Source organism: Lagopus leucura, unplaced genomic scaffold (genome assembly GCF_019238085.1).
Source record: "Lagopus leucura isolate 7727_CA_CO unplaced genomic scaffold, USGS_WTPT01 Super-Scaffold_100038, whole genome shotgun sequence".
NCBI classification, from domain to species: Eukaryota; Metazoa; Chordata; class Aves; order Galliformes; family Phasianidae; genus Lagopus; species Lagopus leucura.
The window spans coordinates 4,625,142-4,644,659 of record NW_024962287.1 but is presented as its reverse complement, the minus strand read 5'-3'; the positions used below and the strand labels follow the sequence as shown (position 1 = coordinate 4,644,659).

Below are 19,518 nucleotides of genomic sequence, written 5' to 3'. Positions count from 1 at the left end.
CTCTTTTTTTGTTTTCTGCAGGTATCAGTCAGAGCCGGATCTCACATTGGCTTTTGCAGCAGGGGTCAGACTTGAGTGAACAAAAGAAAAGGGCATTTTACAGATGGTACCAGCTTGAGAAGACAAATCCTGGTAAACGCATCTAGCCTAAACATCTCCTACCATTTGATGTATGAAAAAAGCCTTTTGTCACTGGTTTGGATTATCACTGGTCATTCACTTGGTGGTATACTGATGAGGTATTTCCTCTGACTGGTTTCTTAGGAATTGGTCTGTGTTTTGTTTGCAGCAACAGATGTAGGACCGACTCACCCATAGCGGCCTGTCCAGCTTCTTGGTTGTGGTTACTTGCCCTGTCCTCCCATCCCTGGCTAGCTCCGGGAATGAGAAGTGCACTCTGTGGAGTTATCATCAGATGACATAAAATAGATGTTGAGGCTCTTCAAAGTGAACAAGGAGAAACCACTAATAGTGGCTGTAATATGAAGTTAGAGCAGATGTGTACATCTTAGCTGGGATAACTTCAGAGGTTTTGAGTTGTAGCTGAAGCTCACGGATGAGATGTGTGGATAGTTACAGTGATTAAATGGAGATGTCTCTCTCAAATTCCACCTCCTTCTTCAAATCTCGAAATAGATCTTTAATATATAATGAGAAATAAAGCTCTTCATTGTCTTTAACAAATAATCTTCAAAATCACAGTTAAATGCATTTCCTTGTGTTGTTTTTCTCTATGGATTTTGTTTGACTACGGTTTTTACTTTCCCTTCAATGGTCTTATTGGAAAGATCAAAATATTTACGTTTAATTGCTTTTTTATTCATTTAATTTGGCATGATTAAATTAACCGTGTAATTGTTTAAGAAATTTAAGATGTAGCCTCTCGAATATGAACTTGAACATCCAAAATTCTACTGAAAAGAATTTCAACAAAAACAGATTCTCAACACTTTTTCTTCGTGTGTAAGCTGTAAATCAGGAGGCCCTGGCTGTCAACTGACCTGAGAATATTTTAGCTTAAAGTTGGGTGAGATTGAAGCTGTTGTCGAGCCTGTCCTTTCTATTAAGCATCTAAAAGCTGTTTTAAGGAATGAATGTGCCAAGGGTTTGAGGTTCTAACAGGCTGCAGGGATCCCTAAGCGGCCTTGATTCTTCATAGTATTTGGAGTTGTGATACCCAGGGTCAGCAAAGGTATTGAATGCAGCCTTTTGCTACCAGCTTCTTTGGAAGCCTCATGTTGTACCATGCGAAGCAACTCTCAGCCACTTATTTCCCTTTTAGGGGAGATATTACCTTCAAAATAGCAGAGAAAGCCATAGCTTTTTTGGAAGGTGCATTTAAAGAGAAGAAAATAATGAAGAAATAAATGCCTCTAGCAGTGAAAACTATCGCATGGATTTTTCTGTCCTTGCATCTTTTCTTTCCAGTATCATTTGGAGCTGTTTAGGAAATAGTATTCTGGTATTCTGTACCAGGATAAGAGCTGTCAAACTTGGCACTCACACTTCCTTCTCTCTTTTTATCCACAAGCTTACATCTTTTTGTCCTTTCAGGCTAGAGAAGTGTAGCTTAAATGTAATTGAATTGATGTTAGCTTCTGTGTTACTAGTGCACAGTGTTGCTCAGTTCTTGTTCGCTTTTCTTTATACGCACATGGGAAAATTTAAGAGTGGTTGTTTGCATTTTACCTTGTTTTCAAATAAGAGATCTTGTGCAGCATTTTCAAGAAGTGTAAAAGGCAAAATGCCTCCTCTGCCTATGCCAGGAGACTATTTGGCTGCATTTAAATTCCCTTCAGAACCAGATAACGTTTGTTTTATTTTTAGAGGTTGAGGTAAGGGGTGGGGAAGCTTAGTTTTCCTGTGGCTGTTGGAAAAGCCTGCTTGAGGAAAATGTGATTGTATTTGTTTATTTTGGGATCGTCCACTTATTTCTATTATTGCCATCTACTAGATTGCAGGTCAGGCTGGTCGGGCAAGAGATAATTACCATGCATATGTGCAAGTGTATACAGTTTATTAGGGAAGATAACCAACCTTGTCCGAAGCATCCTGGATTTAAATTGCTATTAATAGAACCAATTTGGAGCTGAAGTTTGGACGCTGATACAGTATCCTGTAATTCCCAGACCGTTCAGCTGCTTTCATTAGAACCTGAAAAGGAGAAAATAATTGCCATATTTGTACAGAAGTGGTCACAGCAGTCCTACTCACTCTTGGCAAAAGAGTGCCCTCCTCTGATAAAAACTGAAGTCATTAAATGAGTGGCATGAACTTTTTTTCTATTTGTTGTCTTATGAAGAAGTGAAAATTGGCTTTCTGTTATCTCATTTTTTTAATGACTGCAGCTACTGAGAACAAAATCTTGGACCTTCTTCTTTGAGGCATAGATTTGGGTCCCTCTGCACAGGAGCACGTTTGTGTTTGAGTTACCAGTGGGCAAAAGGAGGTCTTTGGAACGTTTGGTTTATCAGTTCTTTAATCCTTGTGTTTAATGCTGGGGGTCTCCAAACTTAAGTTCGTTTTCTGATTGAATTCATTAGTGTAGTAAAAGGAAGATAATTTTCACTTACAATTGAAACAGTTTTGAAACACCCAGGGCACCCAATACAATCAGTTTGTGAACTATAAAGAAAGAAAAGCTGCTTTCTGGGGGAAGGACTAGAGAACACTTGGCAGACTTGCAGTCTTTCCTTGGCTCTGCTAGTTTTCTGTACAGCTTTTAGCAAGTGATTTTGCCTTTGCTCCTAAGTCCCACTTACCAGGTAAAGATGAGATTGTTCCCAAGGCATGAGTTGTTTGCCTTCCCTATAGTCCCTCACAAAAGGGACTGTCATGCACTTCACTCATATACTGCACCCAGCCAGGAATTTCAAAAGATACAAGAAACAGAAAATAACTTGTTAATGCATCATTTTCATTTTTCAAGTACGTGACAGTAGTACATAATACTTTAAATCATCCACAGGTAATCTTGCATCTGCTAACCTGAGAAATTTGTGTTGTGGAGCATCAGGGTGATTTTGAGACATGGCTAGATGTTACTCCTGTGCCGAAGAGACTCAGCAATTCCATCACTTTTTACTTGGCAGTTTGCTTTGGCCTCTTGAATATGCTGCCTGTTGATTTCTTGCTTCTGATTGCTTGTTTGCATGGATAGTTACTGTACTTCTGTCTTTGGTGGCAGTTCATAGAATCATGGGATATTCTGAGTTGGAAGGGATCCTTAAAAGTCATCTAGTCAAAATCTGCTGCAGTGAACAGGGACACCTATAGTTTGATCAGGATGTTAAGAGGATGGTCCATCCTGGCCTTGAATATCTCTAAGGACGGGGCCACCTCTCGTATTGTAAAAAGCTTCTTCCTTATATCCAGTCTAAATCCCACCTCTTTTAGTTTGAAACAGTTTCCCCTTGTCCTATCACAACAAACCATGCTGAAGAGGCTGCCCTTCGTTCTTATGAACCACCTTTAGAGACAAGGCCACTCTCAGGTCTCCCTGAAGCCTTCTCTTCTCCAGACTGACAGCCCCAGCTCTCAACCTGTCCTCATAGGAGAGCTGTTCAGGCCCATCGTTTTTGTGGCCCTTCTCTGGATGCACTCCAGCAGCTCCATGTACTGAAGATTCCACAACTGAATGCAGTGCTCCAGGTGAGGCCTCACCAGCACAGATCAGCTGCTGCCCATGCTGGCCACCCTTGTTAGGATGCAGCCCTGGATACAGCTGGTTTTCTGGGCTGCAAGGGCACACTGCTGGCTCATGTCCAGCTTGCCATCCACCAGTCCTTCTACATGGCTGTGCTCTATCCTTTATGTCCCCCAGCTTGTCCTGACAGTGGGAGTTGCTATGATCCAGGTGCAGAACCTTACACTTGGATTTATTGAACCTCATGAGGTTCACCTGGGCCCACTGCTCAGCTTGTCTAGATCTCTTTGCATGGCATCCCATCCCTTGGGCATATTGACTGTACCACACAGCGTGCTGTCATCTGCAAACTTGCTGAGAGTGCACTCAATCCCACTGTTGAATATATTAAAGAGCATTGTTCAGGCAACAGCAGATACGAATGCTGTAAATGTTCAGAGATCACAAAAAAAGCCTTTCTGCTGTAGGCAATAATCTTACTTAAAAACTTCTTGACTTCTTGATCAATGTTTTCCTGGTATGAGTAATGTCAAACTTAATAGCATAGCTGCAAACTCCAATGTATTAGTGACTGTAATTTCTTCTGGAAGCAGTTGCCAATTAGGGTGAAAGGCAGTTTTTTGTTGAGGGGAAGAAGTCAATGCTAAATACTGGTGTTTGAAAGGACTTTAAACCAATTAATAGGGATACTTTCCATTTAGATATGGAGTTTTTTGGACAGGCACCACATCTCTTGTGTTTTGTAGAGGGCCACGAGCATTTTGGCAGCAGATAAATAATATATGTTTCAGAAGCTAGTGTATGAGTGCATTGAGTCCTGTAATGTTCTGATTATTTTTTTTAGAGCCCCTGGCTTTTAAATAAATAAATACTTCTTTTTATGCTGATAGTTAGCTTGATTAGTTTGGCTGGCACTGGGTCTTGAGCAATGTGGAAGGCTTGTTATGGAGCAACTTGAGCATTTCTTTTGCCTCTGTGCCCTGTAACCTGAAGCTGTCTCCTAGAAATAGTGTGTTGGAGTTGCAGATGGTTACAGACTGCCTCCAGTTAGCCTGCATGCTTTCTTTCAGCTAGTCCTCTGTAACAGGAAGGTAGCTGTGGTCATCTTGTGCTTTTCCTTCTTGAGCAAAAGGGAAAAAGAAAGGTAGTTATTACCAGGATGTAATCTCTCTTGTGTTATCCCATAGCAGTTCTTCTTCAGCTATATCTGAAAAACATACGAAAGCAAACTGAACAACCAAACACCCAACCGAAACAACAGAGGCTGGATATCCCATGGGATTCATACTCAAAATGCACTGTTGGTGATTTACTGTTTTACAGAGCTTCAGCAGTCCTGCTCTGATCCTTCCCAGCCAAGCAATGAGTCCTGTAAGGAATGTTTTGGTGTGCAGGCTGCTGATTCAAATTTAGTTTGGCTCAGGAGTAACTGGAAGGTGTTTATTATGTGCTCTCAGGTCAGTCTGGCTAAAAATGAAGCATGACATCTCTTCTTATCAGTGTAATGTACAGTAGGTACTTGTTGCAGAGACTTGCTGGTAAATGATTTCTTGGAGCTGGGAGATGCCCTGAGGCTGGATCCAGCCATTCTGTGCATCACTCTTGTACTGCAGAGCCTCTGTGAGAGATGGGATGTGGATCAGCAATTGCATGTGATGCTTTTAAGTGCAGCTCTCTTCCTTCAGAGTAGTGTTTGGGACATGCAGAGAGAAGGAAGGCCTTTGCCATGAGAAGCTTTCAGTATAGAGGTAGCTCTGTGTTGCTGCAAGAAGTGCAAGTAGTGGGATGGCACTTTTCCTTTTTCTCCCTGAGAGGAGTTCTTCCCAGTTGATTCACCTCTACACCACTTACAGGTTCTTGCTTTTTGATGCATGTACCAAGACAGAAATTTCTTACATTTGCTCTGCTTGTTCTGCAGAAGAGAGAAGCTTCACTTCTTAGAAGCTGTTTGAGGAGCTTGTGAAAAGAGTCTGAAATGGCAGCTGGGATGGAAAATAAGTTGCAAAGAAGTGAAGCTGGTCTGAGAGAAGATTGCAATGAAACTTTGGAAGAGCAGAATAAATGGGATCCCAAAGTGCTCACTTAATTGCAGGACATGAAACAAAGCTCAAGTTGTCTTACCAAATGCAGCAGCAGTGCTCGTATCCACCACTTTCACTCTGACAGATAGATCCCAGCACATCTTGTGCCTCTGCATGCATTCAGGTGCTTCTGTCTCTCTTCGTGTGCAAAAACAGGGGTTGTGTACTTGCTTGTAATGCACAGCATGCTTCTCCCATATCAGCAGCTGATATTGATGTTATCTTGTAGAAAAGAGAAATGGGTAAATTAATAGGTAAATTGATGGGAAGGCTACTGAACAAACAAAAAAAAAGTAAATAAAAATTCAGTAAGTGAACATGGCAGCAGCAGAAGTAAACTCATGCTTTAAACCCTGATGTTTTTTCAGCCTTTGTCTGCAAAATCTGATGTAATTGCTCTGCATCTCTTTCTGTTAGGCATCAGTGATATTTCCATATTCCCCCTTTTTCTTAAGAACATACAAATGAAATCCTTAGGTGGGGACAATACATTGCTAAGGCAGTGCAGGGAGAGCTAATTCCTTGTCCCATTCTCCCCAGACTCTTTTAAATGAATGAATAATATTTATATTTTAATTGTCGAGAAGTATTTAAAGCCTAGCAACCTGATACTGACCCAGCCCTCAAATCGTGCAAGGATTAGAGAGTAGATAAGGAACTCTCCTTGCAATGGCCTCCACAAGAGTTGGCAACATAGGAAACATTTCATGTGTCAATAAAATGAAGTAATTGGGAATTGGCAGGAATCACTGTCCTTGTACACACAGGGCAGAGGTGGTGGGGTTCACTTCCTGTAGGAAAAGTCTGTAAGCGTTTGTGGGCTCTGCTTCCTGTGCCAGTAAGGAAAATAGGCATTGGGCATTTCTGCAAAGCAGCACAGCCAAATGCATAAATAGCTAATTCCTTGGTTTTTACTGTAGGAATTTGCTTATTGGAAAACTCTAAGTTCCCTTAACCCCTTTAACTGTATTACAGAATAAATGAGAGGTGTTGTTTTACTGAAACTGTACGGTTCTGTGATAAAATCCTAACAGTTCTGAGCAATCTGAGCAAGACCCAGAGGCCTCTCCTGTCCCAGCCCTGCTTTTACATGCACATAGTAGCACACTCCTCGTGTGAGCGATGCCACTTGCTACTCTTGGGGGGGAAAAAAAACACCAGGCTTTTAGAATGCGTGAAATCCATTTGTGCTTAGGGTGCTTGTGGGATATGGGTGATGATTTAGCTTTTCATGTGATTTATATATGTATTTTTTCCATGTAAGAGCAGCTCTTTCTTCATTCCCTCCAGGGGTAGCTGCTGAGCACAAGTCTCTCAGAGCATCCCCTGTTTCACATAGAAATGCCCCTAACCCAGGGCTATATGAAAGATTGGTCTCTGTGTTTTGATTTATCTTGATTTATTAACTGAGAGGCTGTTGTGCAAGGATTCGGGTAAGTTTCAAAGGGCTTTTCCTAAAGGCACTGTGCCAGGTCCCATCTCTCTCTTGATGCTTTCCAGCTCAGGCTTCTTGAAAGGAGAAATATATCCATAGATGGGGGGCCGAAGTGGAAAGATGTGATACTAATCTGCTTTCAGTGGCTTCTGCAGTCAGCCTGGCACCCAGGGGCCCATGTTTGCGCAGGTCACTGCGTGTGCTTCTATCTGTGGAGCAATTTCAAGTGTTTCCTTGGCTCTTCAGCCATGTCAGAATATCTTGGGGTATAAACTTACACTGTGCTTTCTGAGACTGCTGTACAATTGATTATTATTTCCCATTTTGTGGCTGAAGTGGTAGCAGCACAGCCTAAATAAAGATCAGTTGTGGCACAGCTCCTCCCTTCTTTATGACACTTGATGAAGACAAGGCAGCATTTCCAGAGTGGCTTCAACAAAGGCAACAAGCTCAGTTATGTCATCCTTAGATTTCTGTGGGTACCTGGTACTTCTCTGGCTGGGAATGGGAACTCTAGCTAGCTTTGTATGTCCTCAAGGTGTCTTTTTTTGATGATGCTTTACTATTTAGTTTGAATGGTTTCATCATCTGTCTTGTCTTTTTTTCCACAAGCAGGAGTGAGGAAATGGGCATGATTTTTAGTCCACTAGGAAACGCAGTGTTTATTATCCCTAGGGGCTACGTTAAGCATGCGACCAGCTCCCATCCCAATAGAAGAGCCAGAATGGAGACAGACACCTCCCCCAGTCACAGCTACCTCTGGGACCTTCAGACTACGGCGAGGCAGTCGGTTCACATGGAGAAAGGAATGCCTGGCTGTTATGGAAAGGTATGTCATTTGGGGGCTCTGGAGAGGGGCACTTAAAGCCAATGCAAATATCCTTTTTTCCTGCTAGCTTCGTTTTCATGGGTGTACTTCAGAATGGCACATGCCAATAAGTGTTAACTGTAATTCCACATAATAGAGTAGTAGGAGCTATTGCAGCCCTTCTCTTGTTTTTGTTTTTAAAAAGTGCTGTACTCCTCTGGACACTATTATATTTTGTAGCTGCTAAGGAGTCTTTCCCATTGCTCACTGTGAGAGCATTGGTGTTCATTCAGTTCATGCTTTTCTTTTGCAGAAACCTTTCCATCCAATCTGGTCCTGCCTCTCTCGGTAGAGTTCTGCACACTCTTTATACTCTACATTTCTCCTTCCCACTTTCCTGGTTTAGTCTCGTAATGTTTCAAGTTATTTTACATTTGATACTGGCATTTCAGCAGCACTGTAATTGTACAGGATGCAGAACTTTGCCTTAACAAGCAATAGATTTCCTATCCAAAAAGGCTCTTACAACCTTTTTACGTGAACTGGGAACAGTACAGAGCAAAGTGGATATTTCAAATACATATGCAGAGTGGTAGGTGATCATTAGAGCTCCCTACTCTTCACTCCTGCAGAGACGAAGCACTCTCTGAGCCAGGTCTCCTTGCTGCCTATGTGCTTTTCCCTTCCCTTTCCTTACAATAATCTCTCTTTTATGGGTAACATCGTATAATAATGAAGGTCTACTGAACTCAAACATAGTTTAGGGATGAATGTTAAATTCTGATAAAGGCTAAATGACTGGGAGGACTTTTCTTCTCTCCAGGAGCATAAAGAACCTCCTTTACATGAAAGCACTGGATGATGTTCTTTACACACTACATTCCACCTTAGTTTGCAAATCCATTGAATCCTTGGCCGTTGGATTTTTAGGATGTGCTTCTGCCATGTCTTTACTGCTGCTCCTTCCTCTTATTTGCAGGAGGGTCTTTGGAACTGATTGGAATCAGGAGGGTGTCTACATCTGCCTTACCTAATACCAAAATACTGAGCTGAACATCTGTGGGTGAGGCTGCAGGCCGTCACAGCAGCTTTGCAGGGCTGAGGCCAGTAACTGTTTCTGTATTCTGTGCTGGCACCGTACTGCACAGCTTTGTCTGAATACTTCCCCTAAGAAAATAATGTAAATGTTTAAAATCTATTCTGCTTTGCTACACCCATCTAGTGTAATGTCCTGATAGCAGAGGGGTTGGCATTTACCTGATGTGTCCCCCTCTGCAGTGTGGGAACAATGTCTGGTACTTCAAAATGCTTGTATGGCTGTCCTGATTGCCATGTAAAGGATTACAGAAACATTACAGCTCTGTGTACCTTTAAGGCCATGCCATCCTCTTGTTAACTTGTGTGTAAAATATTTGCTTGCTTTGAGGTGGAATTACAGCTATCTTGGCCGTGGGTGTTTTCCTGCCGACTATTATTTGGTGTTTGCATTATGATAGTGCTTTAGGCTCCCTTACACGAGGTGCTCTGGAATCGGAGCAGAAGGAGATGGTTAAGGAAGTTCTTTCCTCCTCCACTCCTCCTCTCCTAAATCCAGTCTCTGCTGTGACACTGTCACTGAAGTCAGATGAGCTGCAGTGGTTTGATATACATCTGTTAGAAAGGTTTCCTTTTGTATACTGAAGGAAGCAAGTCAGCACTGACATTGGAAATCATCAGGTACTGTATGCAGATATGTAATCACCTGATCTAATTTTGTATTACTCTCTTTCTTCTTTTAGCCACTCTTGGTTTTGTTCACTGCGTCTTGTTTTGCTCTCTGTAAGGTCTCTTCTGCAGGGGTTTTATTGTTTTTTGGTTAATTAAATGGAGGCTTCTCCCATGTTCCCTTCATCCTGGCTTTAAAAATAATTTGCAAAACCCTTGCTGGGTCCCTACAAACACTGAATTTCACAATGTTATGTAGGGGTACTGGAAAGCATGGCCAAGAGTTTTTACCTAGAGGCAAGAATACAGTGAACTAACTGTGGTAAAAGCTTTGTATGGCAGTAAAACAAAGACAAGTTTGTAATATGGTTGTTTAACTGCTAGATGCTCATGGGCTTAGCTGAGCTTAAAGATGTTTTATGTGACAAGTTTGAAATGATGGAAAAAAAACACTCACTTGGGAGCCCTATGAAGAGGCTGACTAACTTCACTTCCAAGTCACCAAAGTCCTCCAGGCTCTTCAGTAAGGTGACTCAAAGCACCAGCCAGCATGAGGGTAACCAGATTCCAGCTGTCTCACCCAAGCATATCAGGTTTGCTTGATGCTGTAGGGTCAGGAATCGTCATTTGGCCCACAAACCAGTGTTTGGCATTGAGTGTGGACCGGGGCCATTCAGCTGGAATTTGCATTTTCCTCTCAAGGATTAAGTTTTGACTGTGAGCGAAGGCATCTTACTCACTTTAATGGGCCATATTCCTTAATTAAATGCATGTTTCATTATGCTGCATTTGTATGTCCTGCAGCATCTTAATGTGCTGTTGGTGCATGCAGGGATTTAGGCACCTCGTTTTGAGCTGCTTTTTTGGGTCTCTCTGTAAAGTGTTTGTTCACTTGGGCTTTCTGGCTAGTCAGCAATGAGAAGTAGGGATCCAGAAGGCAATTCCATCACACTGATGCAGCTCATGACGAGTCCTGCACCTTTCTCCTAGATACAAGAGAGGTCTCTTCTGCAACAAGACCTGCTTCAGTGATTTATTTCAGTGCCTAATGATAAGAGGGCTGAATCTAGACATTAATGGGAACTCTTGTGTAGGCGATGCAAAGCTACTTTTTCTTGTACGCTTTTGAAATGTTGCTGTGAAGCAGCAAAACAGGCTTTGGTGAGGATCAAAGTCTTGGGCTGCTGTGTGAGTTAATTGTGGTATGTGCTATTGACTTAGAGTCGGTTGGGATGAAATGCGGTTGCTGAAAGTCAGTGTATCAAAGCTGAGAGCACTTCAAGGAAACAATCTGAATTTGATGGTAAAAATGACAAGTGCTCCCCAACCAAAAATGCGCTGAACAAGTCAGGATTTGTCCCATGTACTGAATAAGAAAGGCGAGGACTTTTCAAAACGCAAATCCACAATAATTCCAACGCAATTAATTATATCATGTTGGCAGCAATATCATAATTAAGATCACAGTTAGGCCAGCACATATATTGAAGTATCTGATGTGCCTAAGTGTCTTTTTGTGGGGTATGTGTATTAAAGAAACTAATTGGTTTACACTGGATTTCCAGAATAGTGCTTGCGGTCTCTGTAATTCAATTCTCCAGTCTTTACTGCTCTTTTGGAAGTTCTCCCAGGGCAGTTTATTACTCGCTGGGCTTAGATTTCGGACAATAGATCCAGAAGGTCTTGTTCTCCCTCTCTCTGCTTTTCTTCTTTTTTTTTTCTCCCCAAATATTGCTCCGAATATTTATGTTCTGAAGGTGAAGAGGAGCAATAGTTCCAGAAAGTGAAGTTCTATATTTAACTTCAGACTAGGTGTGGTTCAGACAACTGCAGTGCAAGCTCCCTCTCACTGCTGCGCTAGTGATATCAACCTTGACCTGTTCTCTTCTTGAGCCTCCTACTCGTGAAATATGCTGAGTTTTGTGAGCGGTGATGTCGTGTGGCTTTACCCTCCTTTGGGAATAGAGCTAAGACTTCAGCAGTCCTTTCTGTTCAAACCTGAGGTTAAACTTGAAAGTCTGTTGCTGGTTCAGATTCGTGTTGTTCTGCATTACATCTTGTCCTAAAGATTTTCTTTTCCTCTGCTTTACCTCTTTTTCAACCCCTCTCATTAGAACTATGAAATTGAAAATCCCCTTAGGGTTTTTTTTTCTTCTTCTAATGAAACTGTCATCTTGTCTGTCTTTTTTCTTTAAGTTATTTGTGCTTCTCTAATCGTATGTTGCAGCTGAAGTTTATCTTTTCTTTCAGGCAAATTGTTACTGAAGAATGATCTGAGATCAGCAGCAGGATCGATGGCAATACACCCATTTTAAGGCACTCTTGTTAAGTGCCACTAAAGCCTGATGGGAGGGAGGGCCTGAGTATTGTTGGCTTTTTTAAGTATATGCTTTATCCAAAAATTAAAATAACTATAGATTGTGCTCTAGACAACATGAATAATCCATTAGTTGAAGTATTTCAGTTTATCTAGAAAGGAGGGGCTTTTCTTTCTGGTTGAAGGTTATTTGGTTTGATTGCTTGTGTTCTTTTAATTGTAATACTTTACTTTGCTCTTGAAGCATCCTTTTGTAAAGATGTATTAAAATTAAAGGCAGCAGATGATACTGATACCTATTATCCCCATTGCATAAAAGGCAAAATGGAGTCAGGTGCTTCACTTGGCTTTGTGATCCGAGGCAGCTTTATTCATAAAAGAAATTAGTTTAGATTTCCTAAGATACTGAGGGTATGGTTTCATGATATAGCTGAGCTGAATTAACAGTTTGTCACCATCTCATCCTTTAGGTGTTATCCTGTCTCATCACCCTTCTCAATTCCTCCTCCTCCGTTTCCTTGCTCCTGCCATCCTGCATTGTGCCAGATGTGTTTTTGTTGGATGGAAATACCTGCCAATTCAGCTTGGTTCAAAAAAAATCACAACAGTGTTTCCCCCTCCATTTTTGTGAACTGATTCAGCTTGCTGTGCAATGAGGGCATGCCAGAGCTGGTTCAGGGCAAATGACAGGTACGCATGACTGAGAGCGAAGGGAAGGGAAGGCTTACCAAAAGAAACCTTACAGATTTTCCATGATTGTGTTTGCATGTCAGTTTTGTCTTTTGGTTTGACTTAGATGAGCTCCTGCTCCGGCTGAAAGCGCAGTCGTGCTGGCAGTTGCACTGGCGTTGTTGAAGCAGTGTCCTTTGATTTTTGCTGGCCATCCCCCTGAAGAAGCAACTTCTGCAGCGGTCCCAGCAAGCCAGCAGAGCCCTGTGCATGGTTCTGGCTCTGAGTGATATCAGGTCTGACATGCGTTATTAGAAATTCTTCCGATTGTGAAAGCACTATTACTGCAGCTCTCCTGAGCGCCGGGGCTTCCACAGCTTCCCTGGGGAAAATGAGAGCTCTATTAGCTCCTGAAATTCAGTTAGGAAATTTTCTTAGTTAATTTCATCCCATTACTCTTAGTTATGTCTTCTAGCAGAACCTTAATACCAGCCCCATAGGGGATCTAAGTTTCCTGTGTGAGGCTTTGGAGGAGATGTAAGTTTTGGATTCATTGTGTTTCTCCCTCTTCAAGCTGACAACAGAGCAGGAAGTAATGTCTTTTGGTCTCTTCCATTAGGCTTGTATATTGTTAGAAACAGAACATCAGTTTCTCATCAATGTAACAACATCCATCAGTGGGCTTGGAAATTCTGCTTGCCTTCCTTGGGCTTTTCTGAGCCAGTGCTGAGAGGTGGGGAGTGCTGAGAGTTATGTGTTGCAGCATGTGTGACCCTCAGATATATTGAACTTCTCTGTGGCTCGGTGATCTCGACTGTAAAACACTGAGCCAAGCCAAAGGAAGAGGGCTGAGCAAGGAGCTCAAAGCCCATAACCTTTGGCTTACCAAGGAGGATTTGTGTTAGGTCTTAGGCAAAACTTCCTAGCTTTATGAGTGGTTGAGCACTGAAGTTACCTATAAAAGCTGTGGAATTTTTCTCTGGAACAGATTAGCTAAAACCTGTCAGGGTTTTTCTGATACACTTGATCTCAGTGCAGAGGGAAGTGCTGGATGACTTCTTCACATTACTTTCCATTTCTTTCTATTCTATTCTAAGGTGTTCGTTAGTCAGCAAGTCACAGTGGGAGGTTTAACTGCATTAAGTCCTCTGAGATCTAAGGAAGGAATTATTATTTTTTTTTTTAGGATCTTTGTTTTCTGTTCATACCTGTGAAGTGCTTTGAGATCCATGACTACAGGCACTTCTGCAAAGGCATTTGGTGAATTTCATTTTACAACTTAGACAAAATCATTTTGTTGTCTGAAAGTTCAAGAGGTTCAACTCAGGGTCAGTGCTGTATGTCTTCATAAAATGCAAGAGCAGCCATTTTCTGCTTGCTACACAGTCAGTATCTTTCTTATTTTGCATTAGATCAAGCTACATTCCCTCTTAGATATGCATAATATGCAAGCTTCCTATTTTAATCAGCTGTAAGCAAATCCCAGTTGTGTGGCAGATAGCACACAGCAAAATGTAGTGCTAGCATATCTGTCCAAAGTGCTCACCAGGCACTGCTGTCTGGAAGGATTCAGCAGCTAATGAGTTACTTTTCTTCTTTAGGGAGCTCAGGTGCTTTTTGTATCTTTGTTCTCTCTCTCTTTTTACTATTAAAAAGAGAGATCTGTGGGAGGGGCGATTCCTTGCAACAGACTCCAGATATTTTTTTTATTTATTTTTTGCCAAGGTCAAAATAACTGAAATCAACATTTGTAAAGGGAGCCTTGTCAGTCTGACCTGTACCAGTGTCTCCAGTCCAGAGCCAGTAGATGCTTCAGTATTATGCCTCCTGCTCACGAAGGCGAAAAGCAGGATTTCATCCTAAGGCATACCATTGTCTTCTCATACGATCATGGTAATTCTCGTACAACTGGCATCAGAGATCTGTTTGTACCCAAATGCTTTGAGTAAAGTATGATTGATATGTATCATGTGGGCTGTCATTTTTGCTGGCTCCGATATCACCAATGTATCAGAGGATCTCTGAGCTCTCTTAACATATTGTTTTTGAAAGCATCAGTTGGCTCCTTCTGGGGCAACTTCAGAGTGTATCTCCGGATTCTTAACCAGTGCAGCACCCAGCTGCTTGTTTTGCACTTGCATTGATTGCACGTGACCAGTTTGTAGAACTGTGTCAAGGCGTTGTGTAGGGAGGGGTGGTGTACAGGCAACCTCAGTTCCACCTGAAGGTGGTTCCACCTTTCCTTCTGGGAAAACATGAGTATGTGATAGAATGCTTGACGAACACTGAATGATGGGCTGTTTAATATCAGCCCAGGTCAGGCTCATTAAAGAGCAGCCATCTTGTTCTTGTGCAGCTTTTCCAGCTCTATCTTTTCTCTCTGGCACAAGAGGTCCCTGCACTGCACCTAACACTGTGGAATTCTGTCTCAGCTGAAGCTTAGAGGCTCAGCAATAACACAAGTGATGATGATGACAGTGTTTATCATTCTCTCTTACCTTCCTCTCTGGTCAGTGGCTAATTCACATGTGGCGACAAATCTTATAGCTGTAGACAAAAACTCCCTTATCCTGATTTTCAGAGTATCCTGCTGTTGCAGCTGTGGGCATTCTTATTATTCACATAAATATGTGATTCCTTCTGAGTCCTGCAAAGGTCTTTGGGGTACCTTGGGAGAGCTAATTATACCTAGTTTAATTTTGTATGCTAAAACGTGTTTGAAAAGTTGGGGATCCCTTTTTCCCAAATGTCTGTGAAAGAACAAGAACATGGCATTTATCTTCCCATGATCATTCATCTTATACAATACTGTCAGTGTACTACTTACCTCTTCCCTGAGCTAAACATTCTTTCTCTTAACTGTTCTCAAATGAAGTCTCTTCATTTGCCTCTAGTAATGTGTATTACCACTCTTCTCTAGACCTTTTTTTGTTTTTGCTGGGCAATCTGCTCTCAGTAGCACTGCTTAAGTAGCAAGGTTAGATCAGATCACCTCCAGAGGTGCCTTCCAACCTCAACAACTCTGAACTTCTGTGATTCTGCATTTCAATTTTTAGTGATCTGGGTTAGGTGAGAAGGGACTGGAGCAGCACTGATTACCATTTTTCCAGAGTGATGTTACCACTGATTGGAAAATGGAAACACAACCCCTGTTTTTAAAAAGGGAATAAAGAAAGACCCAGGGAACTACAGACCAGTCAGTCTCACCTCTGCCTAGCAGCATCACTGAGCAGATCTTCCTGGAGACTACACTAAGACATAGGATAAACAGAGAGGTGGTTGGTGATAGCCAGCATGGCTTCACTAAGGGCAAATCATGCCTGAAAAATTTGGTGGTCTACTGTAATGGGGTTACAGGTTTGGTTTATAAAGGAAGAGCAACTGTCAGCATCTGCCTGGGCTTGTGCAAAGCATTTGACACTGTTTTGAGCAACATCCCTGTCTCTTAACTGAGGAGATGTGTATTTGATGGGCAGACTACTTGGTGGATGTACGGTTTGACTGGTCATGCTCAGAGAGTTGTGGTCAGCGTTGCAGTGTGTCCAAGTGAAGACCAGTGATGAGTGGTCTTCTGCAGAGTTCAGTACTGGGACCAGTGCTATTCAACATCTTTGATGGTGACACAGGTAGTGAGTTTGAGTGCTGAGTGGTGCAGTTGGTGCGTTGGAAGGAAAGGATCTGCTATCCAGAAGGACCTGGACAGGCTGGAAGCGTGGGCCTGCACAAACCTCGTGCAGTGAAACAGAGGCGAGTGCAAGGTTCTGCAGCTGGGTCAGGGCAATCCCAAGCACAAATAGAGAGTGAGTGGAGAAGGGATTGAGAGCAGCCCTGAGCAGGAACTGGGGGATGTGTGGAATGAGAAGCTCAGCAAGAGTCGACGTTGTGTGTCTGTGCTTCAGAAAGCCAACCATATCCTGGGCTGCATCCAGAGCAGTATGACCAGCAGGTCAGGGTGGTGATTGACTCCCTCTGCTCTGCCCTCGTGAGATCCAACATGGAGTACTGCTTCAGCCTGGGGCACTCAGCACAGGAAAGCCATGCATCTGTTGGAGTGGGTCCCAAGGAGGCCACAGGAATGCTTGGAGGGCTGGAATACCTCTCCTATGGAGGCAGCTGAGGGCTGGCGTTCAGCTTGGAGAAAGTTCTGGGGAGACCTTCTAGCAGCCTTCCAGTACCTAAAAAAGGCCTACAGGAAAGATGGTGAAGTACTTACAAGGGCATGCACTGACTAGACAAGAGATAAAAGGATAGATTAGATATAAGGCATAAGTTCACTTTGAGAGTGATGAGGCCCTGGCACAGGCTGCCCAGAGAAGATGTGGATGGTTTATTCCTGGCTGTGCTCAGAGCCTGGCTGGATGGGGCTTTGGGCAGTCTGTGCTGCTGGCAGGTGCCTTGGCCCATAGCAGGGTTTGGACTGGGTGGGCTTCTTTCAACCCAAACCATTGTAAGATTTTGTGATCCTAAGTTTATACAGACAGAAGAATCAGATTTGTGTTCCCTAATCCCAGCCTAACATCTGGTTTTGCTGATGACTTGTGTATTGATTGCAAGTATGTTTTCTTTGAGTAGCCCACAATGATGTATGTTTTTCCTGAATGATTACAACTAATTTAGAACCAGTTGGTGCACATGAGTAGTTTGAATATATTCCTTTCTGTGTGCATTACTCTGATTTTTGTAAAGATATCTAATGAACTTCAGTTGTGAGGGAGGGAGTGTTTAGGTATGTCTGAATTTCTCAGCAGTGATCTGCGTTATTGGTATCTAAAATAAATAATTTACTTTCCAGAACATTGTTTAATGCAACTGTTAATGCCAGTCTTTTTAGATCACAACTTCTTTGAGCCAAAGCTTGCATTTTGTTCATGTGGAACCTGCACAGCGGGCTGTCTGCAGTCATGTTGAGATCTCTAGGTGCTGCTTACCTTGAAGTCCAGTGCTGTAGGTAATATCTCTATGGCTTTCTTCTATACCAGCATTATACTTACTGGAATTCTTGGCATTCTTCTTTCTATGATTATTCTGTTTTAAATACAGAGGATCGCATAGTAAGAAAAAGCTTATATTAACTACACCATTGTATTTTCCTCATTAATTTCAGTAGGCAGAGAAAGTCATGACATACTTGTTACAGAAGCTGTCTGAACTGGACAGTGGTATATTCAGCTTACAATTTATGTAGGTATTTTGTAATGACTACTCAGCGTAAGCTGTCAAAACAGCCTGATCCTATTGTAACCCATGTGAAGGTGATATATCTTTGGATGTGCTCAGATACAAGGATGTAACAGCTGCGCTCCATTGTCTCTGCCTGTACTGAAAGAGCTTCATAGAATCATAGAATGGCCTGGGTTGAAAAGGACCACATTGCTCAACCCCCTGCTGTGTGCAGGGTCTCCAAGGCTGCCCAGAGCCACATCCAGCCTGGCCTTGAATGCCTGCAGGGATGGGGCATCCACAGCCTCCTTGGGCAACTTGTTCCAGTGCCTCACCACCTCTGGGGGGAAAACTTCCTCCTAAGATCCAACCTCAACCTCCCCTGTCTCACTTTAAAACCATTCCCTCTTGTCCTATCAAATGAGACAATGCTGGGGACTGTGTTCAGCTCTTTGGCAGCAAACTTCTGGGGAGTTCAGCAGATAGTGCCCAGAGAGATGCTTGCTATTGCATTAACAAATAAAAGTGATCGTAAAGCTGTGATCATCGCCTTTGGCTTTTTTTTCAGCTTACTTAAATTCCTGAGAATGAACTAGGCAAACCCTGACCTGCTGAGGAGGGTCGTTCCAGGTCCAAGCTCACCTGGAAGAGATAGCCATCAGTGGGTGAGATTTACCTGACCTGTATGTAATCTTATCCATGGAGTAAACCCACTTAAGTGAATTACAGAATTAACATCTTGAGCTCTCTGGAAAGAATGAGGAAGGAATTAGCACTCAGGTTGGCACTTTGTCACTTGTTATTTTGATGCAGCCAGCTTGCAGCACAGGGTGTGCATCTGAGCACCGTCCAGCTCAGCACACTGTTGGATGTGCACGTTTATTGTTTCAAGAAGTATGCAGAGTGTTTGTGATGACTCTCACTGCAGCAAGTCTCTGAACAAGGTCCAAACCTACCTCAGTGAAAGGAAATTCTGTGCAATCTAGTAACAGATGTGAGGTCTTTGTACAAGTAATAAACAGAGCAATTACAAGGAGAAATGAGGGAGCAAAATTCCTAAGCAAAACTCTTAAAATATGTTACATCATGTATTTATGGGATCTTGGTTAGCCTGTGGAGTGTTTTAAACAGACTAAAAAGAATGCTTTATCAGAAAACCATATGGGCTTTAACCACAAAATACTCTGCCACATCCTAGGTTCTTTTTTATCCTTTCATTTTTGTAGACCAGGATTGCACAATTGACCTTTTTTACTTGATTTTCCTTTGGAGCACGCATAAGTTTTAATGTCTTGAATTCTGTGCTGTTTGTAAGGAACTTGGTGAACAAAATAGAAGGGGTGGAACTATTCCGAAGAGCTTTTTTGGTATAATTTTCTCATAAACAAAAAAGAATGAGAAAATAAGATACATAAGTACAAAACTCATTCAATTTGTTGTTTATTATGTACGTAAGCCAGCGCTCTTCCAGTTTCTGAATGCTCCTTGATATTCTTTAAATCCCAGGAGCGTTGGACTGGGACTTCCTGTTTCATGCCCAGCTTCTTGTTTCAGTCAACCTTTATTATATCCTCTTAAGAAACTGATTAAATTCTCTGTACTGCAGGCAGGGCACAAAAGCCTATTGGGAGACTTCTGTCCAGCAGGCTCTTATTGCTCTAGCAGGTAGAAATCTGTGTTCCTGGGATTGTTTGTGAC

The 19,518-nt window shown here is 42.3% G+C and overlaps 1 protein-coding gene across 12 annotated transcripts in view; it reads left to right on the top strand.

The window, feature by feature from the left end:
* Nucleotides 1–19,518, top strand: part of HMBOX1 (homeobox containing 1) — a 112,125-nt gene that overhangs the window by 72,594 nt on the left and 20,013 nt on the right. For all 12 annotated transcript variants that reach the window (XM_042883576.1, XM_042883575.1, XM_042883570.1 and 9 more), the window contains 2 exons: nt 22–132; nt 7,838–7,991. In XM_042883576.1, the coding sequence (XP_042739510.1) occupies nt 22–132; nt 7,838–7,991 (265 nt within the window). The remainder of the gene's footprint in view (nt 1–21; nt 133–7,837; nt 7,992–19,518) is intronic.